Source organism: Rhodamnia argentea, chromosome 9 (assembly GCF_020921035.1).
Source record: "Rhodamnia argentea isolate NSW1041297 chromosome 9, ASM2092103v1, whole genome shotgun sequence".
Lineage (NCBI taxonomy): Eukaryota > Viridiplantae > Streptophyta > Magnoliopsida > Myrtales > Myrtaceae > Rhodamnia > Rhodamnia argentea.
Genome location: NC_063158.1, coordinates 23,235,017 through 23,252,357, shown reverse-complemented (window position 1 = coordinate 23,252,357; position 17,341 = coordinate 23,235,017). Strand labels below are relative to the sequence as shown.

At 41.3% G+C, this 17,341-nt stretch overlaps 2 protein-coding genes across 2 annotated transcripts in view; one reads left to right on the top strand and one right to left on the bottom strand.

The window, feature by feature from the left end:
• The window catches only part of LOC115739662 (equilibrative nucleotide transporter 3-like), a 469,706-nt gene that overhangs the window by 307,316 nt on the left and 145,049 nt on the right, over positions 1-17,341 (top strand). The gene's annotated exons all lie outside the window — the stretch shown is intronic.
• Positions 5,611-8,383, bottom strand: LOC115739725 (cysteine-rich receptor-like protein kinase 44). The gene is made up of 7 exons (XM_048285734.1): positions 7,664-8,383; positions 7,349-7,492; positions 7,137-7,258; positions 6,817-7,027; positions 6,303-6,540; positions 6,033-6,183; positions 5,611-5,961 (listed from the first exon to the last, which is right to left on the bottom strand). The coding sequence occupies exons 1-7, from the start codon at positions 8,370-8,372 to the stop codon at positions 5,611-5,613; spliced, it is 1,926 nt and encodes a 641-aa protein (XP_048141691.1). The 5' UTR covers positions 8,373-8,383.

Sequence of the window (17,341 nt, the reverse complement as noted above, 5' to 3'; positions counted from 1 at the left end):
TTTCTAAAATGAATCAAATCTGATGCCATAAAAATGTTAATGATACCATGACAATTCTATAATGCCATGTCTCCCAATTCCATGGTACACAAGTAGTCATTCGGACTGCACTATCTCACTTTTACAACCATCCTTGTCGATATGTATAGTTTATTTTCTTCACTAAATACACCACTTCGGTGAATATCTCTGTTTATTTATAGATATTCGTTCTCTCTATTTATTAGTAACGGAAATTTGCAAAATCTCTAAGTTGCTTATGACGGAAAATTTCGCTCCTACGCAGTCTAATTTCTAGCTCCGTCATTGTATAGGGAAAATTATCAAAAAAGTCCTAAACGTATTGTGAATGTGCCAATTCAATCATAAATATTTGTTTGGCCGATTCAATCATACATCTTTTGCAATTGTACAGATTCAATCTATTCGGCCAATTTTGATTGGTCGGCACTAATGTCAACGCCGGCCATCCTACGGTATAATATTTTAATATTTTTACGAATCGTTTTTATTTTTTATTTTCTTTTTATTTTATTTTTTTCTTCCCTCTTCTTCCTCCAAACGGTCACCGGACTGAGATTTTTACTTTGTTAATGTTTCATGCTTTTTGTGTCTAAATACGAGTAGTGGTCAGTGAATTGTAGTAGCAAATAATGATAATTAAAGGTGATGATTCATTACAATCGTCCAATTAAGAATATAGATGAAACATGGATAGACCTTAGAATTGACCCCTAACACAAAGTATGAGGCCGAAATTGAACAAAGAATAATGATAAGTTAGAAACTAACGAAATTCTCCGTCCACTTCAGCAAATTTCGTCAATAATTTTAATGAAAGGATCACATTGAACTAATAGACAACATTGAGCAAAAATTTAAGGATTGTTGGTGTCATTACCTTCATCGACAAGAAATGCTCTCCCAAGGAGAATTGGAATTCCAAAGGTCATCCCAACTTTATCCCCTCTAAAATTGTCGAGTGTCCCAATCAATCCAAACGCTTTAGTTGCATGTTAGAGCCAAAATGTCTTTCCTCAGGTATAAATTATCTGGAAGTAAGATGCGAAAATCGCAAAATTAATATAGGTACACCGTAAGCACAAAGTATTCTTACACAAAAAATTCGAGAAATGAAAAATCTTATGCGCTCATGCAATGAATCTATTCACCAAAATCACAAATTGTGTACGCGTCGATGCCTTAAGTCCTTCGTGTGACGATGTTTCTACGTGATTGCCGCGCCGAATAAAAGTCTCGAGAATATAGATTGGTGGGCCAAAGAACAACATGTAGACACAGGCAGGAAAGTCAGAATCAATGATGGCGAGGAACGCGAAACACATGCATGGGGACATCTCAATTCAAGAAAGCGTTCGTCTTGATTTTAACCTTTGAAACGGTTTGCCGCCCGACGGTTTCTTCTAATCTGGTCTGACCTTGAATCAATCGCCAAGAGAATCTCTCTGCAGACCAGGTTGACGGACAAGTCAGTCTCCAATTGCGAACAGGCGCGCGGGATTTTCTCCCGAGTTGGCCCGCCCCATAATCACTTCTGGCGTTAAGAGGACTGGAGATCTAGTTGAATCGGACCACGTAGTAACATGTTTCAGTCCAGGAGAGGTTTCTTGTTAGACATCAAACCAAATCCACTTTGAGAGATTTGCCGATCATGCGAAGAAGTTGTCGATTCGAGGTTGAAGTCGTCGATTGTTACCTCGATGTTGATATTCCAGAATCGATGTCGATGTCGAAGTATGTTCGACTTCCAAGACTGGTTCAAGAATTAAGAGTCTTTATTGTAGTGTAGTTTTCAAGAGTTTGTTCACATTCCGATGTCTAGTTATATGTAAATGCACTGCGACTGTTCTTGTTTCTAGGAGCCTATCTCATTGGAATGCTAGATATATTTATAAGTCATTTGAGAGTAATATGAAGAGTCGTGTAACAAGCCTATATAAAAGCAAGTCTTGTCATCATTTTGTTATGCATGAATTGAGGTGAAATAGAAGTATCAAAAAGTTTATTCGTCTCCTTGTCTCTTGAGTTGTGTGAGTTGTGAGTGTTCTACCTTCGAATTTTTCCCATCAAATTGGGAGCGGAGCTTACAATTCATGATCATGGCTTCAACAAACACTCAACTTACTCTTCAATACCCTTGTCTTACCAATGAAAATTATGGCAACCGGGTTATTAGAATGAAAGCTTTACCTAGTGCTTAAAAGTGTATGAGAAATTGTCAACTCCGGCTATGATGAGCCAGATGACGAAGCCACCTTGAGTCAAAATCAAAGGAATGCCTTGGAAAAGGTTCGATCAAATACGCTTTTTCGGTCATCATCAAGCTTTAGATGATTCTGTGTATAAGAAGGTTTTGAACGCCGCTACTTCTAAGGAGGCATCTTCACAACACACACCAAGTAGTACAGAAAGTGAAGAAGATTGGCTAAACTTTAAGAGGCGAATTCGAGGTAATCCATATGAAGAAATATGAATCAATTGCTGATTATTTTATAAGAGTTCTAGTGATTATCAACTAGCTGAAAAGAAACAATGAAGATGTTCGCGTTGTTGAGAAGATACTTCGGTCCTTAGACAAGAAGTACAACCACATTAGCGTCACAATCAAAGAGTCCAAAGATCTGGATGCCATGACAATCGATGAGCTTTTGGGTTCTTTGCAAGCCCATGAAGAAAGACATAGATGAAACAAGCATGAGTCGGTGGAGGAAGTACTTCAAACTCAGTTGACTATCCGAGATGAAAAGGAGCAAAGCATTGGTCTCGTGCAAACCCAAGGGATGAATCAAGATCGTGGTTGAGGCCAAGGACATTTTCTAGGTAGAGATCGTGGACAAAATAGGGGAGATATTGCTCGCAATGATAATAGAAATTAGAATCAGAGAAGTGTTCACCGAAGAGGAAATAGCTCGAGTGGCCAATGGTATGATAAATCTAAAATTTGATATTATCATTGTAATAAACTTGGCCATTATACTTTAGATTGTTGGAGCAACGAAAGAAGTTGGGCAGACAAAAAGGAAAATTTGCTGAATGATGCTGAGCAAGTTGTCTTCAAAGAAGATGAAGGTAAGAAAAGTGATACGTGGTAATTGGACACTGGTACAAGCAATCACATGTTCAGGCGAATGGAGATGTTTGCTGAATTGGATAACACGATCGAGGGAAAAGTCTCGTTTGGTGATAATTCCAAAATTCATATCGAAGGTAAATGTACAATTCTAATTCGCTTGAAAAATGGTGCACATTAGTTTATTACTAGTGTTTATTAGGTACAAAAAATGTCAAGCAATATCTTGTGCTTGGGACAGCTTCTATCAAAAGGTTATGCTGTCTACATGAAAGATATGAACCTTGAACAAAGAGAACAAAATAATAAATTGATTGCAAATGTGAATATGTGAGTGTCAAGGCTGGTTCAAGAATTAAGAGTCTTTGTTGTAGTGTAATTTTCAATAGTCTATTCGTATTTCAATGTCTAGTTAATGCTTTGTAAATGCATCATGGCTGTTCATGTTTCTAGAAGTCTATTTCATTGAATGCTAAATACATTTATGAGTCATTTAGAAGCAATATTAAGAGCCATTTAATAAGCTTATATAAAGGTAAGTCTTGTAATAATTTTGTTATGGGTGAATTGAGGTAAAATAGGAAGTATCTATCCATCTCTTGCGCCATCTCGAGTTGTGTGAGTTGGGAGTGTCTCACCTTCAAATTATTACTTTCATCTTGAGCTTGAATCTTGGATCTAAGGAAAGGTTCGTGAAAGGATGGGAGAACACTTTTGTGGGCGTTGAGAAGACAAATTTGGAACGAATGCAGTGTGTCTCTGCCTAAGCTAAGAAGATTTCGACCATTTTACGGGGTGCTTGAGGCGGCTGGATTTGGCAATGGTTGCATTTTTCCGTTTTAACATTTCATGCAAAGCATTTCCTTTGAAGCTTTGTTATGATCAAGAGAAAGTGGATTCTGCAATTTCCATGCCCTTGGTTTCTGGGAGGCGCAGCTGGTGCCACCACGGCATTAAACCGAGGGCCACCGACGCATGAAACCGCGGTTGGTCATCGCCCGGCCAATTGTTGCCGCCCATTCGACCTGCCACCATCCCTACCCCTTGAGGCCCACATAACCTCGAAAAGATGTCACGTCAGCATTTTTCGTCATTAGAATTGATCGGAGTTAAAGTAGGTCGTCGGTCGCACTATTAGACAAGTTCTAGGATTTTAACTAGGCCGTACTATTTTCACCTCAGTTTTGACTTTACTACCAAATATAATATTTTTACAATATTACCCTTCTGCCCTTCGCCTCATTCATTTCCCTCGCAATCACTATTCTGTTCATTCTCTTCCTCATAGTCATCGTCTTCATCCTCATCCTCATCACACGCTGAAGGACGCCCTCATCACATGCTGCCTGCGTGATCAATGACGATTCTGGCAGCTAGCGCCTAAGCTCATTGAGCGGTTTGGACAACTTATAGAGTTTGCCGGTCATCGAGTCATTGTAAGAGAGGTCTCGTCGCTGGAGTTTCCCCTGCCGATATTGTCCGACTCCAACATACGGTAAACAAGAAAAGGAAGGAGGAGGAAGAACACGGGACGCACAAGAAAAGGAAGAAGGAATAAATAAACAAAAAGAGAAAATTTTGACCAAAACATGCAAGATAGAGGGGGAAAATGGCGAAGGCGCTATTTTGGGAGTGTCAAAGCCAAAACTAGAGTAGAAATAGCACGGCCGTTTCTACTATTTGGAAATTTTAGGACTTAAAAGCACTTTCTCGATTAATTATAGGATTTCTTGTGCCTTTGTCCAAATGAATAGACATTAGTAAACCACTTAAATAAAAGTTGGTAACCAAATACTACGTGGTAGCTTAATTGGAGCAAACTTAGTAAGTCACATTAATTAAGGTCGGTAATCTAAAGAAAAAAAATTAGTAAAGTTTAAGTGAATGTTAATCAAGATAAATAAAATCAATAACTCAAAAAAAAAAAAGGTAAATTAAAGAAAAGCCAAAATTGATGTTAGAAAGCTAAGATTTGATGAGTCAAAATTAGTTGGCAATGTAATTTAACCAAAGTTGGTAAGTGATTCGAATTTAGGTTGGTAATTTATGTAAGAGCTACAAATTTGAAGTGTTAGTAACTTATACAAATAAAAATTTGTATGGTAGTACAAGTTAGTTACTTCCTCCAAATTGTCAAAGAAAGTCGGATAATTTCGTAATAATGTCAGTAAGTTCCTAACAAGTTACCTGAAAAAAAGTTATCGATTTTAATCAACAGTTCTTGACACTTACTAGTACTTAACAAATTTACTAGTAGGGAAAGGAAATCCTTATGTTAAGTAAAGAATACAGAATTATGCTCTTATAAGAGCAATCCATTCTATTGTCTCGAAGGAAAAAGGGGAAAAAACCATACCAAACTAAAGAGTTGACAGAAACATGCTTCTCTAACATATACACACTATGTAATTCCTAGCTTAAAGATGTTCCCAGCAAAGGAGTTTGTATTCTTTGTGGGATACTCGGTTTTGATCCCTCGGTTCATGAATTGTATATTGATCAGTGAATTTCGGGGTTCTCTATCGAGGAGCCACATCAGTAATACAGCCGCTGATCACTGAACACTTCGGCATTACCTTGCTGCTATCGACCTTCTCGCTTGATTGATTCGAGTTTGGATCTTGTGATTGTTGTTTGTGCTTCACACTTGGGATGAAGAACGTGGGTTGCTCGGGCATGGGGAAGCTAACTGAATCTCCACTACCAAGCATAAGAACAACTGTATCCATAGCAGGTCGGGCCTCTTTGTCGTTCTGAACGCAGAGCAAGCCAATGTGAATACATCTAATCACTCCGTTCGCAGAGACAGATTCACTCAGTGCCGGATCCACGATTTCCAAAGGTGCTCCGATTCTCCAGTGTTCCCAAACCTAGAACACATGTTGGTACTATAATTTATTTATCAAAAAAGAATGATATTGCAAGATCAAATTGTACTCACATAGTCTAGAAGGCCCGCATCGTGGTCTGATACATAAGATTGTTGACTCTTCTTGCCAGTTATGATCTCTAGCATGAGCACACCAAAGCTGAACACGTCGGATTTTACTGAGAAGTGCCCATACATTGCGTATTCAGGAGACATGTAGCCACTGCAAAGCAGTTCAAAGTGGAAGACATAGTCGTGATTCTCGTGACATGAAGATGTTAATGCAAGTTATCTGGCGGGTTGTTCCTACAATGGACCGAAGTAGTATGAATTCGAGCTTACTAAGTTCCGACAATTCTGTTGGTACTTCCTTGAGTCTGCTCAGCACAAAAAATTCTAGCCATACCAAAGTCTGAGATTTTCGGATTCATATCGTCATCAAGCAGAATGTTACTAGCTTTGAGGTCACGATGGATAATTCGGAGCCGAGAATCTTCATGAAGGTAAAGAAGACCGCGCGCCACCCCAACCATAATCTTGTGGCGTGCTGACCAATCCAACTGTATGCTTCGCTGAGGATCTGTGTACGCCAGAATGTTTGAGTCAGAAGAAGTTCTACTTCATGAGTCAGAAGAAGCTCTACTTCATGTCTGAATGTAACTGACAAATGGTCACATGTAATTTTGTTTTGAAACCATCATCAACTTGTATGAAGAATGTCCCAAGACATAAATACTGAACTTTTGCTTAAACCTTGGAATTTTTCTAGATCGTGACCAGGATTGGAAAGAAAGAACTGAACTGAACTGAGTGGAGTGGAATCACTTTTAAGGAAGATGAAGAGTGAGGTGCGCACTGAAAAGCAACTGGTCGAGGCTTCCATTGCGAACGTATTCGTAGACCAGTATCGTTTCTTCTCTTTCCATGGAAAAACCTAATAGCCTCACTAGGTTTCGGTGCTGAAGCTTGGCTACCAATTCCACTTCGTTTTTGAATTCCTGCGCGCCTTGTTTCGACCTTTGAGATAACCTTTTTGCTGCAATTTTTCTCCCACAAGGAAGTGTACCCTGCAAAAGACGGAATATGAATCAAAATCCCACGTTAAGACACAACATGAATAGAGATCGAGTCTTTAGCCAGTGCTTCATGTCATATCTCTACGTTAAAACTTCATACCATGTAAACTGGACCGAACCCGCCTTCCCCTAATTTGTTGTGATTCGAGAAGTAAGATGTGGCGGATTCAATTGTGCACATATCAAATTGCTGGGAATGGAGTTCAGAAATTTTGCTCCCAACTGTAGCAGCAAGCCATCAACTCTTCATTTTGAATAAACTGTAAGTGAAAAAGACTAATGCAAGCAGTGTAGATCCATGACATTACTTACCAATAGGATCTTCTTCGACATGGTTTCTCTTGTTCTTTTTTCTTTTGAGGGCAAAGCAGAGCACAATGCAAAGTAACACGACTGCCGAAGCTGCAGAACTTATCCCAACAACTAATCTTGATGAAGAATGCCTTTTCTTTTCAACTGTATTTCATTATTTGAAAGCTTCATTAGTATAGTCGCATTACCTTTAGCATCAAACAAATACATGGCGCAGGCAATTGAATAATTTACATGCCGCCAAACATGATCGAGACAGTAAGGAGAAACGCATTATAACTAGTAAAAAACAAAAAAGGAATTTGAGTTCATTACCTTCAGAGACGTTTTCATAGAAAGGGTACACCTCGAATCTGACGAAGCAACTTGGAAGCAAGACTCTGCCCCCGATTTTCCCAGTTTGGATTGTCAGGAGATTCGAAGTCGCGTTCTGCAGGCAATCCTCGCAGCGAGCCACCAAGATATCAGGACAGCACTGGGCAAAGGTATATAGCCCCCTTGATTTGAAATAGGCCTCTTTGTAAGCATACTTCTTATCGGGTCGTTCAGCAGCAGGAGTTATCAACTGGTCCATTGTTTTGCTCAATAGCTTCATGAAATCGGCAGGATCCCTCACATTCTCCTTATTATACTGGTACATAAGAGGCGCTTTGTCTGCGGCTGAGAAGAAGTTATGGTCTGAATACCGCAACTGGCACTCATCAAACCAGATGATGGACACCTTGGCCATTGGACAGATCTCTTTGATCCTGACACTAGCATTTGTCACACATTCGATGCACACATCCTTGGTCACATCTCCCCTGCATAGGAAGCTGCCGTACACGGCATCGGTGTCACCTGGCTTCCCTGTGCTCGTGTTGAAGAATCCGTTACTCGAGTTGGCATGAGAGGAAAGGGACTCGAGGAGGAGGTCGAGGTTGGCCTCGTAGGCGCTTTTCAGACTGAAAGTGCTTGAATTCGAGCAGTAATGCTTGCTGATAGTTATGGTTGATTCGGTTTCGAGGGTGAGAAAGCTAAACATAAAAATGAGGATTGCAAGAAGCTTTGTCATGTTTTTTTTCTGGGACTTGGCTGAAAGTGGGGAGTTCTTTCCCTTTCCTTAATGCACCAGGTACAATGTATGTTGATATATAGTTGTTGACGCCTAAATTTTGACCAATCTATTTTTTGCATAAAAATTAGAACTAATTTTAGTTCTAAATAAAAATCATCTCACATATTTATTTTTAGCGTACATTGCATTGGCATATAATTGGGCAAGCAGAACACTTAATTTAGCATGCGTCTAGACTAGGCACGGGATGGAAAAATACACCGAGAAGATTTGAAACTTCAGGGACTGCATTGCAAATACCAAAAGAAGATGGAGAAAGGAAGATGGTGAAGAGAAGATAATGAAAGGAAGATGGTGAAGAGAAGATAATGAAAGGAAGATGGTGAAGGGAAGATGAAGAAGAGAAGATGAATATGAAGAAGGGAAGATGAAAATGGAAGATGAAGAAATGAAGATGAAGAAGAGAAGATGAAAATGGAAGGTGAAGAAGTGAAGATGAAGAATGAAGGATGGAGAACTTTGCCTATAAAAGAGAGCTCTTGAGAAGAGTTTTAGGAGAAGAATTTTTGTGATAGAGAAGGTAGAGAGCTCTTGAGAAGAGTTTTAGAGGGGAGTGGAAGAGAATTGAGAGAGTTTTGAGAGAGTTTTTGAGAGGAATTTTTAGAGAGGAAAAAGAGAGTTCTTGAGAAAAATAAGAAGAGAAAATTCGAGAGTGAAGAAAAGAATTTTAGTCGAGCATCATCTTCGACGAGTCCCGACACATATTTCGCCTCTCGCCACCCAACAACGCCATTGCTTGCCATTTTCGACGACAGCCGCGTTCTTCCAACTCCGAGATCTTGAAGGGAACTATAACGTGTATGTGAGTAAGATTTTGTGTAATAGAAGGTAATCCTTTCCATCTCGATCTACAAAAATGTAATCGTTTGGTTTGAATATTTATTTGTTTATTTTAGACATGCCACGTGTTTCAAATTTTAGCATTATTACATGTTAATTTATTTTTATAAATATTCGTGACTGGCTGCATTTTCTTTCTTTCTAAATCACCCATGGTGTATATCGTACAAAGTTCAATGTTTTACATCCCCATAAAAAAGAAGAAAAAACCAAAAAAATTGCATCTTTGAATTTCGAGTAAAATCCATCAAAATTGCCAAATCAAATATTTTTCATGAAAATGGTACCGAAAGGGCGTTAGAGAAATCGACGTAACCAAATCCCCCGAATTCAAAATCTCCGGTTCGCGGAAATAAGATAGTTTTCTCCCGCTATTTTATTTAGGTTTCTAATCAACCTACCGAAAATGATTAGTGGCGACTCCAAATTCAAATCACATTGCATGTTAATTATTTGAACCTTAAGTTGCGATTTGGTATGGACTTGGGAGAGTCCGAGTTAGGTTAGTTAATTAATTAACCTGATAATCCATTAGCCCGAAAATTAACCCGTTTATTTTTTTTTAGGTCGCGACAGCTTGGCGACTCAGCTGGGGACCCAAAGAGGACTTAGGCCAGATAATTTCATGAAAAAGGAATCACTTGATTTGGCAAACTTTGGTTGAATTCTCATTCTTAGGTGTTAAATGTTTTTGCAGATTGGGAGTTATAAGGGGAGGAGTGATTGGCTAACCCTTTGTTTTGCGAGGCTTGGTGAATTGGAATTGTGATTTAACTTTTGAATCATTGAAGCGGTGTTTGCTTTTAATTGTTGTGCATGATTTATCGTCTTTGCACTACACCGCACACAACCCGTGACCGGACCTGGGTCACACTAATAGTTTTAAGATGGTATTTAGATGGTCCTTTAACCTTGGCGGTAAGGCTTCGCTAAAGGTTATCCCATCCGGATCCCGAAATTTTTTTTAAAATGGTTCAAGGGTCGTTCTTATGCACGTGAGGCTACGATGCATGAGAATTGCCCTTGTCGACCGAACCAAGCCGAAGTGATTGGACCCGACTAGTCATGACTATTGTACGCGAGGTTGCGACTAGTCATGATGACTCTTGCGCGAGGCTGCGACATGTCGTTTCGTTCATCATTTCACTTTGCAAAAGCCTTTTGGATAGATAGAATAAGATTTAAACTCACAATTCATGCGCATGTCTTTGTGATTGGCATTTTCTTCGTATGAGAGGTAATTTCTTGTCTCTTGTACCATGTTATCTCATTTTTATTTTGGGCGGGTCCATGGTTTAGGTTGATTGTTTAGAAGTTTCATTGTCTTATTTCCAATTTCGCACTTTGCTTCCGTAGCTTTTACAATTTCATCGGTTGTCCTCAATTCTGATTTGGCTTATTCCTGTTGTGCGATTTTTACTAAATTCTACGATCGAGCTTTGAGTAAGTGCCAAACACGAAAGTTGTAGACCTATGTTTCAACTAATATCTTGCAAAATTTCAGAATTAAATTCATAATTTAAGATGGCCCTTCGTTTTTTCAACAACATGCGGTTATAACAGTTTTCTGAACGTGATTTTTTTGGAAAGACACATTAAACTGATTTGATCCGTGCATTTCTAGTCTGATTGGCCAACATAAAAGTTGTTCATCATCTTCTCAACTACAAGCTCGTAAAATTTGGACATGTTTTGATCAACGTACGAATTAATACGAATTTTTTCGTAAAAGCGGACAAACTGAAAATTACATGTTTCAATCCTTTGGTCATAATCACTTTGTTCATTTGAGTCTAGAGGGATGCCATGGGCCGGCTCGCTATTCTTGCTCCCTGTACTAATTTTGGGTTTGTTACTGTATGCAGGTAATTTATCACGGATCCTCCACATATTACTCGATCGCCGCAAAGAGGATGGCCGACATTAACGATGCCGTTAGTGCTGCCCTAGACGAGAAACTTGGCTCCTTGACCGAGCGCTTTGAAGGGATGATGTCCCGAAAGATGAAAGAAATGATGGCCGCCTTCACCGCCAAATTTCAATCATCCGCCGCCAGCCCGCCGCTTCCTCGCTCTAGTTCCCCCCTACGGACAACTTCGGTCACAAGGTCTTGGAGAAGTTCAAGATGCCCGACTTCGAGAAGTATGATGGGACTTCCAACCCGGTTCAGCATGTCCGAAGCTCACACAAATGTCGATTCATGGTAACAAGATTAATGTCCCTCCAAACGAGTTGCATCGCTTATCCGAACCATGGCCGTTTTCTATGTGGGGCATTGATGTTATCGGCCCTATCAACCCTAAAGCATCCAATGGCCATCGATTCATCTTGGTGGCAATTGACTATTTCTCCAAATGGATCGAAGCCGCATCCTATTTAGCGGTCACGGCACGAAATATCGTGAATTTTATCCGCCGGGATATCATTGCTCGATACGGTTCACCCGAAGCTATAATCACCGACAATGGCTCGAACTTAAACAACAAGCTAATGGACGAATTGTTCAAGATCAAGCATCCGAACTCTTCCCTATATCGTCCTCGAGTGAATGGAGCAAGAGAAGCCGCCAATAAGAACATCAAGAAAATCTTAGCGAAGACGGCTGAAAATTATCGCGATTGGCATGAGAGGTTGCCATTTGCACTTATGGCGTATCGGACCTCGATCCGGACATCTACCGGGGCAACCCCGTATTCTCTTGTATATGGAATGGAGGCTGTTCTACCGGTTGAAGTGGAAATTCCTTCCTTACGTATACTTGTCTCAAGCTATGCTTGACGGAAGCCGAATGGATCCAAGCAGAGGGCGAGCCAATTGAATCCGATCGATGAAAAGAGACTTAAGGTTATATGTCATGGCCAATGTTATCAGCAGAGGGTTGCTAATTCATTCAACAAAAAAGTTCGGCCTCGATATTTTCGGATCAATAACCTGGTCTTGCGAAAATTGTTGCCAATGGTCCCACTCCCGGAAGGGAAGTTCGCTCCAAACTATGGTGGTCCATATATAGTAAAGAAGGTGCTCCCTGGTGGTGCTTTAATTCTAGCCGAGATGGATGGTCGTGTCTTTACCAATCCAATCAATTCCGATGCTGTAAAAAAATATTATACTTGATTTACTCTCATGTTTTCATAATCGAGTTATAATATTAAGACAGGTCCGCGAGTTGTTCACATTCGGGCATTCGTTTGTTGAGAGATTATTTCAAATGGGGGTTTCTCCGGCCCAATTGAATTGATCATCGGGAGCGTGAGATTTACATATCCACAAAGTAAAGGGGTTATCTTGCAAAAAAATATGACGACCAAGATAAAATCATCGAGACATGGAAGAAGGAATAATGCGAAAGCGAAATGCAAATCAAGAAAAACTTGCATTTATTCCATCCATCGGGAAACCTTACAAACAGATCATCGGGGTGGGAACGTAAAGCCAAACCGAGCCCTAATGAGCATCACAAAGGAGTTTAACCGACTCTCCATACGGTTGATGCTCCGCCTACACCGATCGCTTCGAGAATCGAGATCCGCCAGCTTAAAGAGGAGGAGCTCACATTTCTCTTTAAGCTTGGCCACCCTGTCCTCGTGATACTCGGCAGATTCCAAGTCATGGATCAACATTCTCCCGCGGGCTATATCCAGGGTCGATCGTCCAGCCTTTCTTCCAGCCATGTGCATTGGAATTTCAAACGATATCGAGCGGATCGCGCTCGAAGATGGTCCGGGACATGGCCAAACGTTCCACCAAGTTCCCCTCTCACGAATCAGCAGCGAGACTTGTTCATTACCATAGTCAAGGGCCTTCTTATGATTGTCGGCTACAAGACCGGCCAACACCAAGTCTGTCCGACCGATCCCGATAGCGAGCTCTCACAAGATGAGCCAAAGTAACATCTTGATGAGCAAGATGGTAAGCCTCCAGGAAGTTAGTGAAGAGGGTAGGGAAGATCCTATATTCCTTTTCTAACTCGGTACCTTGAATAGAAACGGTGTCCATATCCGTAAACATGAGACGGATTTCGGTTTCGACCTCCGGATGGTTGGCTATATAAGAGTAGCCCCGGCCTAAGAGATTATAAAGTTTCTCCCATTTGGCCAAAACTTCAGCCGAGAAGACGCGTGCGGGGAGGGAGGCCATTGTTGTCGAAGTCGCTAAAAAAGAGTGGATGCGAAAGAGTGCTTAGAAGGTTGGAGATGAAGATATGAAAGCGATAATCGTCTCGGCGTTAAATCCTAATTTAAAGGGCAGAAAAAGTTATAGCAATAATTATTGTGGGGGCCGAGTTAATTATCTCGGGCAAAACTACAGACGTTTCGTCCGTGAATCACTGGATCTACCATCTCGAGGCTCACCAATTCGAAAAAGTTGCGAAATGACTTAAAGGTCTCGCCATATTAAAAGAGGGACAAGCATACTGCAGAAAAAGATTTGAGGGTCCCAAAGATGTCGAAGGAAATGAAGAAGACAGAGCGGGAAACATGAAATCTTGGGAGAAGCACCGGCTTGGTGGTTTTCATCCACGTTAAAAGGGAGACTACGGAACATGCATGTTTACTCGGAAGAATTTGGAGAGAGTAAGCATACAACGGAGAGTAGAGTGAACAAAAGGAAGTAAGAAGTATTTCAATCCAACATGTTTGGAGGCTACCAAAGACTTACTTGGAGGCAACCAACCTAGACATCCCCGAGAATGAACCGCTGAATTTCGAGGCCGGATCCAAGCGAAGGCCGTAAAACCCAACTCCCTTGGCGGTGAAGTTCAAGATCTCGATAACAAGAACAACAATAGCAGCAGCAGCAAACCGTAGTCAACCCCGTAAAAGAAAACATCAAATCAAAGAGCTCGAAGCTGCCTTCAAGGAGTGCCCTTACGTGAACGGGAAACGAAAAAATGAGTTGAGCCGGAAGCTAGGAATGGAGCCCTTGAAGGTCAGGTTTTGGTTTCAAAACAAGCGGGCCCGAGTAAAAGTTCGCAGTGAAAGTCATGAACTTGCGTCTCTAAAGGAAGAAAATGAAGAGCTTCGAAGAGAGATCAAGAGGTATAGGGATGCTCTTAACATCGCTATTTGCCATGTCTCGCAAAGAACCCCATCACCTTTAGTGGCATGTTCCTTGATGAGCCACATCCGAGCATTGAAAATGCTCATTTATCGATTCATCCTCCCGAGCAAGTTCTCGCACAATCGGATTTCGTTGGGGATACATCCCGCAAAGTCGGCCTTGCGGAGGCGTAACCGATGCCTTTCGAGGGAAGTGACATGCATCACTACAATTGGAGTTTCCACGATGTCACAATCGGCCAATTCAACACCGATGAAACTCCGAATCAGTAGCCTACATGAAGCTTGAGTTTTTATTATGGGCTTTCAAAATATCACTCTTTTGAGCATTACTAGCTAGCCCTTATGAATTCTCAAGAGAAGTAGAGACATGCGTGAATGAATGTACTGTTTGTTACAAAGTCCCCATGCGAGACATTCTTCCTTTTACGCCTAGAGATAATCAAGGGGCAAAGAACAAGATTATCCGCAAATATCGTCATGCTTAAATGCGTGAATTCTTTGTCGATTTGACTGAACGCCGAAAGAAAAAGCATTAAAAGCCTTCACATAGGTAGATGCAAAAAGATTTGAGGAGGGAAATAATCGCCTCGTTCGTAGGAGAAAGCGGAAAGATTTGAAGAGGGAAATAACTCGCCTCGCTCGTAGGAGGGAGCGAAAAGATTTGAGGAGGGAAGTAACTCGCCTCGTTTGTAGAGAAAGTGAAAAGATTTGAGGGCTCCTCCATATCAGAAAAGGAAGAAGATGATAGATGGAGTGAGAGATGAGAGTTATTACGAAACGGATCCAAGGCACTAAGACCGAAAAGGAGAGAAAAAGCTGTCCTCTTTCGTAGAGAAAGCGAAAACCCGTCTCGCAAGACTAATAAAAAAAAGAGAGGAAGTTTATAAAGAACTTGAAGTCTCCATACACCTAGCGACCTTCGGAATCCGTCACGAAAGGCCATCATCGCTTTTGTGATTTTCGGGCAATTTGTTTTTGCAAGTCCAAGAACATCTAAAGCTCATTCTCTAGTCGAAACAGCCATTTTCGGTCTACATATGGAAGGTTTTAAAAGAAAAACACGTTCATTCCAAGCGGAAGTATGGGAACCTTCCTATCCCGAGGATCTGCGAGTCATGGCCATTGATGGCAACCCCGTTTCCCTCTCAATCCTCGTTGCTATCTGAGAAGTTGCATGTACGGGGTTTTTGCTTATGCGAAGGCAACGGATGCCTTAGAAGTGCTGAGGCGGTACAAAGAAGAGTTTGACATCGTCGTCACGGCCGTGGTAGGGATCAATATGGACGGTTTCGGTCTCTTAAAGATCATTGATTCCGAGTTAGACATACAGGTCATCGTAGTATCGGCAAGTAATGATCGCGAGTTCATAACGAGGGCCACATTACATGGTGCTCGAGACGTCCTACGAAGCCGATCTGCGTTCGAATGCTCCAAAACATTTGGCAGCATGTCGTAAGGAAGCAATTACTCGAACAAAAAAACTACGACCAAGCTGATGACGACGATTTTGTCCAAAAGAAAAGGCCCCTTTGGTCCGCCAAGCTTCATTCTATATTCATTGAGGCGGTTCGACGGCTAGGAATCAATTCAAGACGACCAATGGTCTGTACAGAATAATGAATATAGACGGACTCACCATGCAAAGTGTCACGAATCACCTTCAAAGGGTTAGAGATAAGGCGAGGAAGCACGATGCGAGGTTGGGACCAACACGACAGGACCAAAGTTGATTGGAAGATCAATACCGGGAAAATCTACCGAGCAAAAGGTACTCGGCCACTTCCCAATCAAGAATACATGTCATACCAACCTTCCGCTGGTGGTTCTAGCAAGCAGACCGGTTGATCATCCCTACAAGTTTCCGAGCAACGGCGGAAGTTCAAGCTCAAGGGGTCGATCGCTCACGGTGAAAACAAAGTGGGAAATCCGTCGCTAGTGTTAGCAAGTAACACTACCCAATTCGAGTATCAATCGAAGATTACTTTGATGATGAGCTCACCACATTGATCGCCCGGTTCGGAGTCAAGGACCTCCGAGTTGTGATCCGAAGCAAGTGATTATGGATCCTTGAACAACGATCGTTGGTGTATAATCCAAGACAAAATCAGTCGATCATTGGAATGGCCAGCAAGAGAGGTGGAACCAATCTCGCATGAATACTTCTTTGATTCCATGTATAGTTCCCCTGCGTGGGATATTTTTTTTACTTTCTAGTTGTCTAGAATTTGCCTAGAGTTAAAAGGCGAATTTTCTCCTCCCTTATCAAATGCGTGAGTTCCTTGTTAAGCTAGGCCTGTAGCAAATCAATTTGTGGACGACGCCTCCGAACGCCCGTAACGAGAGATTCCGAATAGCCTTACTTGGGAGAATACGAGTAAAAGGCCAAGCGGGCTCAAAGATGGGTAACTCCGTATCGTCCCAATTGGCTCTCGATCATTTCAAACTCTAATTTAATCTTATTTCATTCTCAACAGGGGATTGCCAACTGTTTTGAGAACAATATAGCAAAAAGCGAACCAACCGTGGATGCCAACATCACCACGACCTGGTGGTTGGGGGAATGACAATGGTCCGATGCATCCCAGGTTCGATCCCGGGATTTGGCATCAATGTACAAAGATTAATAAAAACCTTTTTGCTTCGCGATTCAATGCCGATTGAAGCTCAGCCCCGATGGTTACAAAACCGGAGAGATAACATCCCGGACATACAATCCGATCCAGATGAGTTGATCTTTTCAATTCAAAGTTCACAAGAAATTCGTACAAGGGTAAAGCGGTATCGTTTCAACTCGTTTAGAACATGAGAACGTACATTGATGCTTTCCCTTTTGATTTTTACAGGGGTCACCGCCCTTCCGGATAGGGAAGTATCCATTCTCCCCGAAAAATTAATGAAATAAGAAATTCCTGAAGCCTTTGACAATCTCATGTCTCGAACCAGATAATGAAGTTTTGCAACTCATTTGCATGA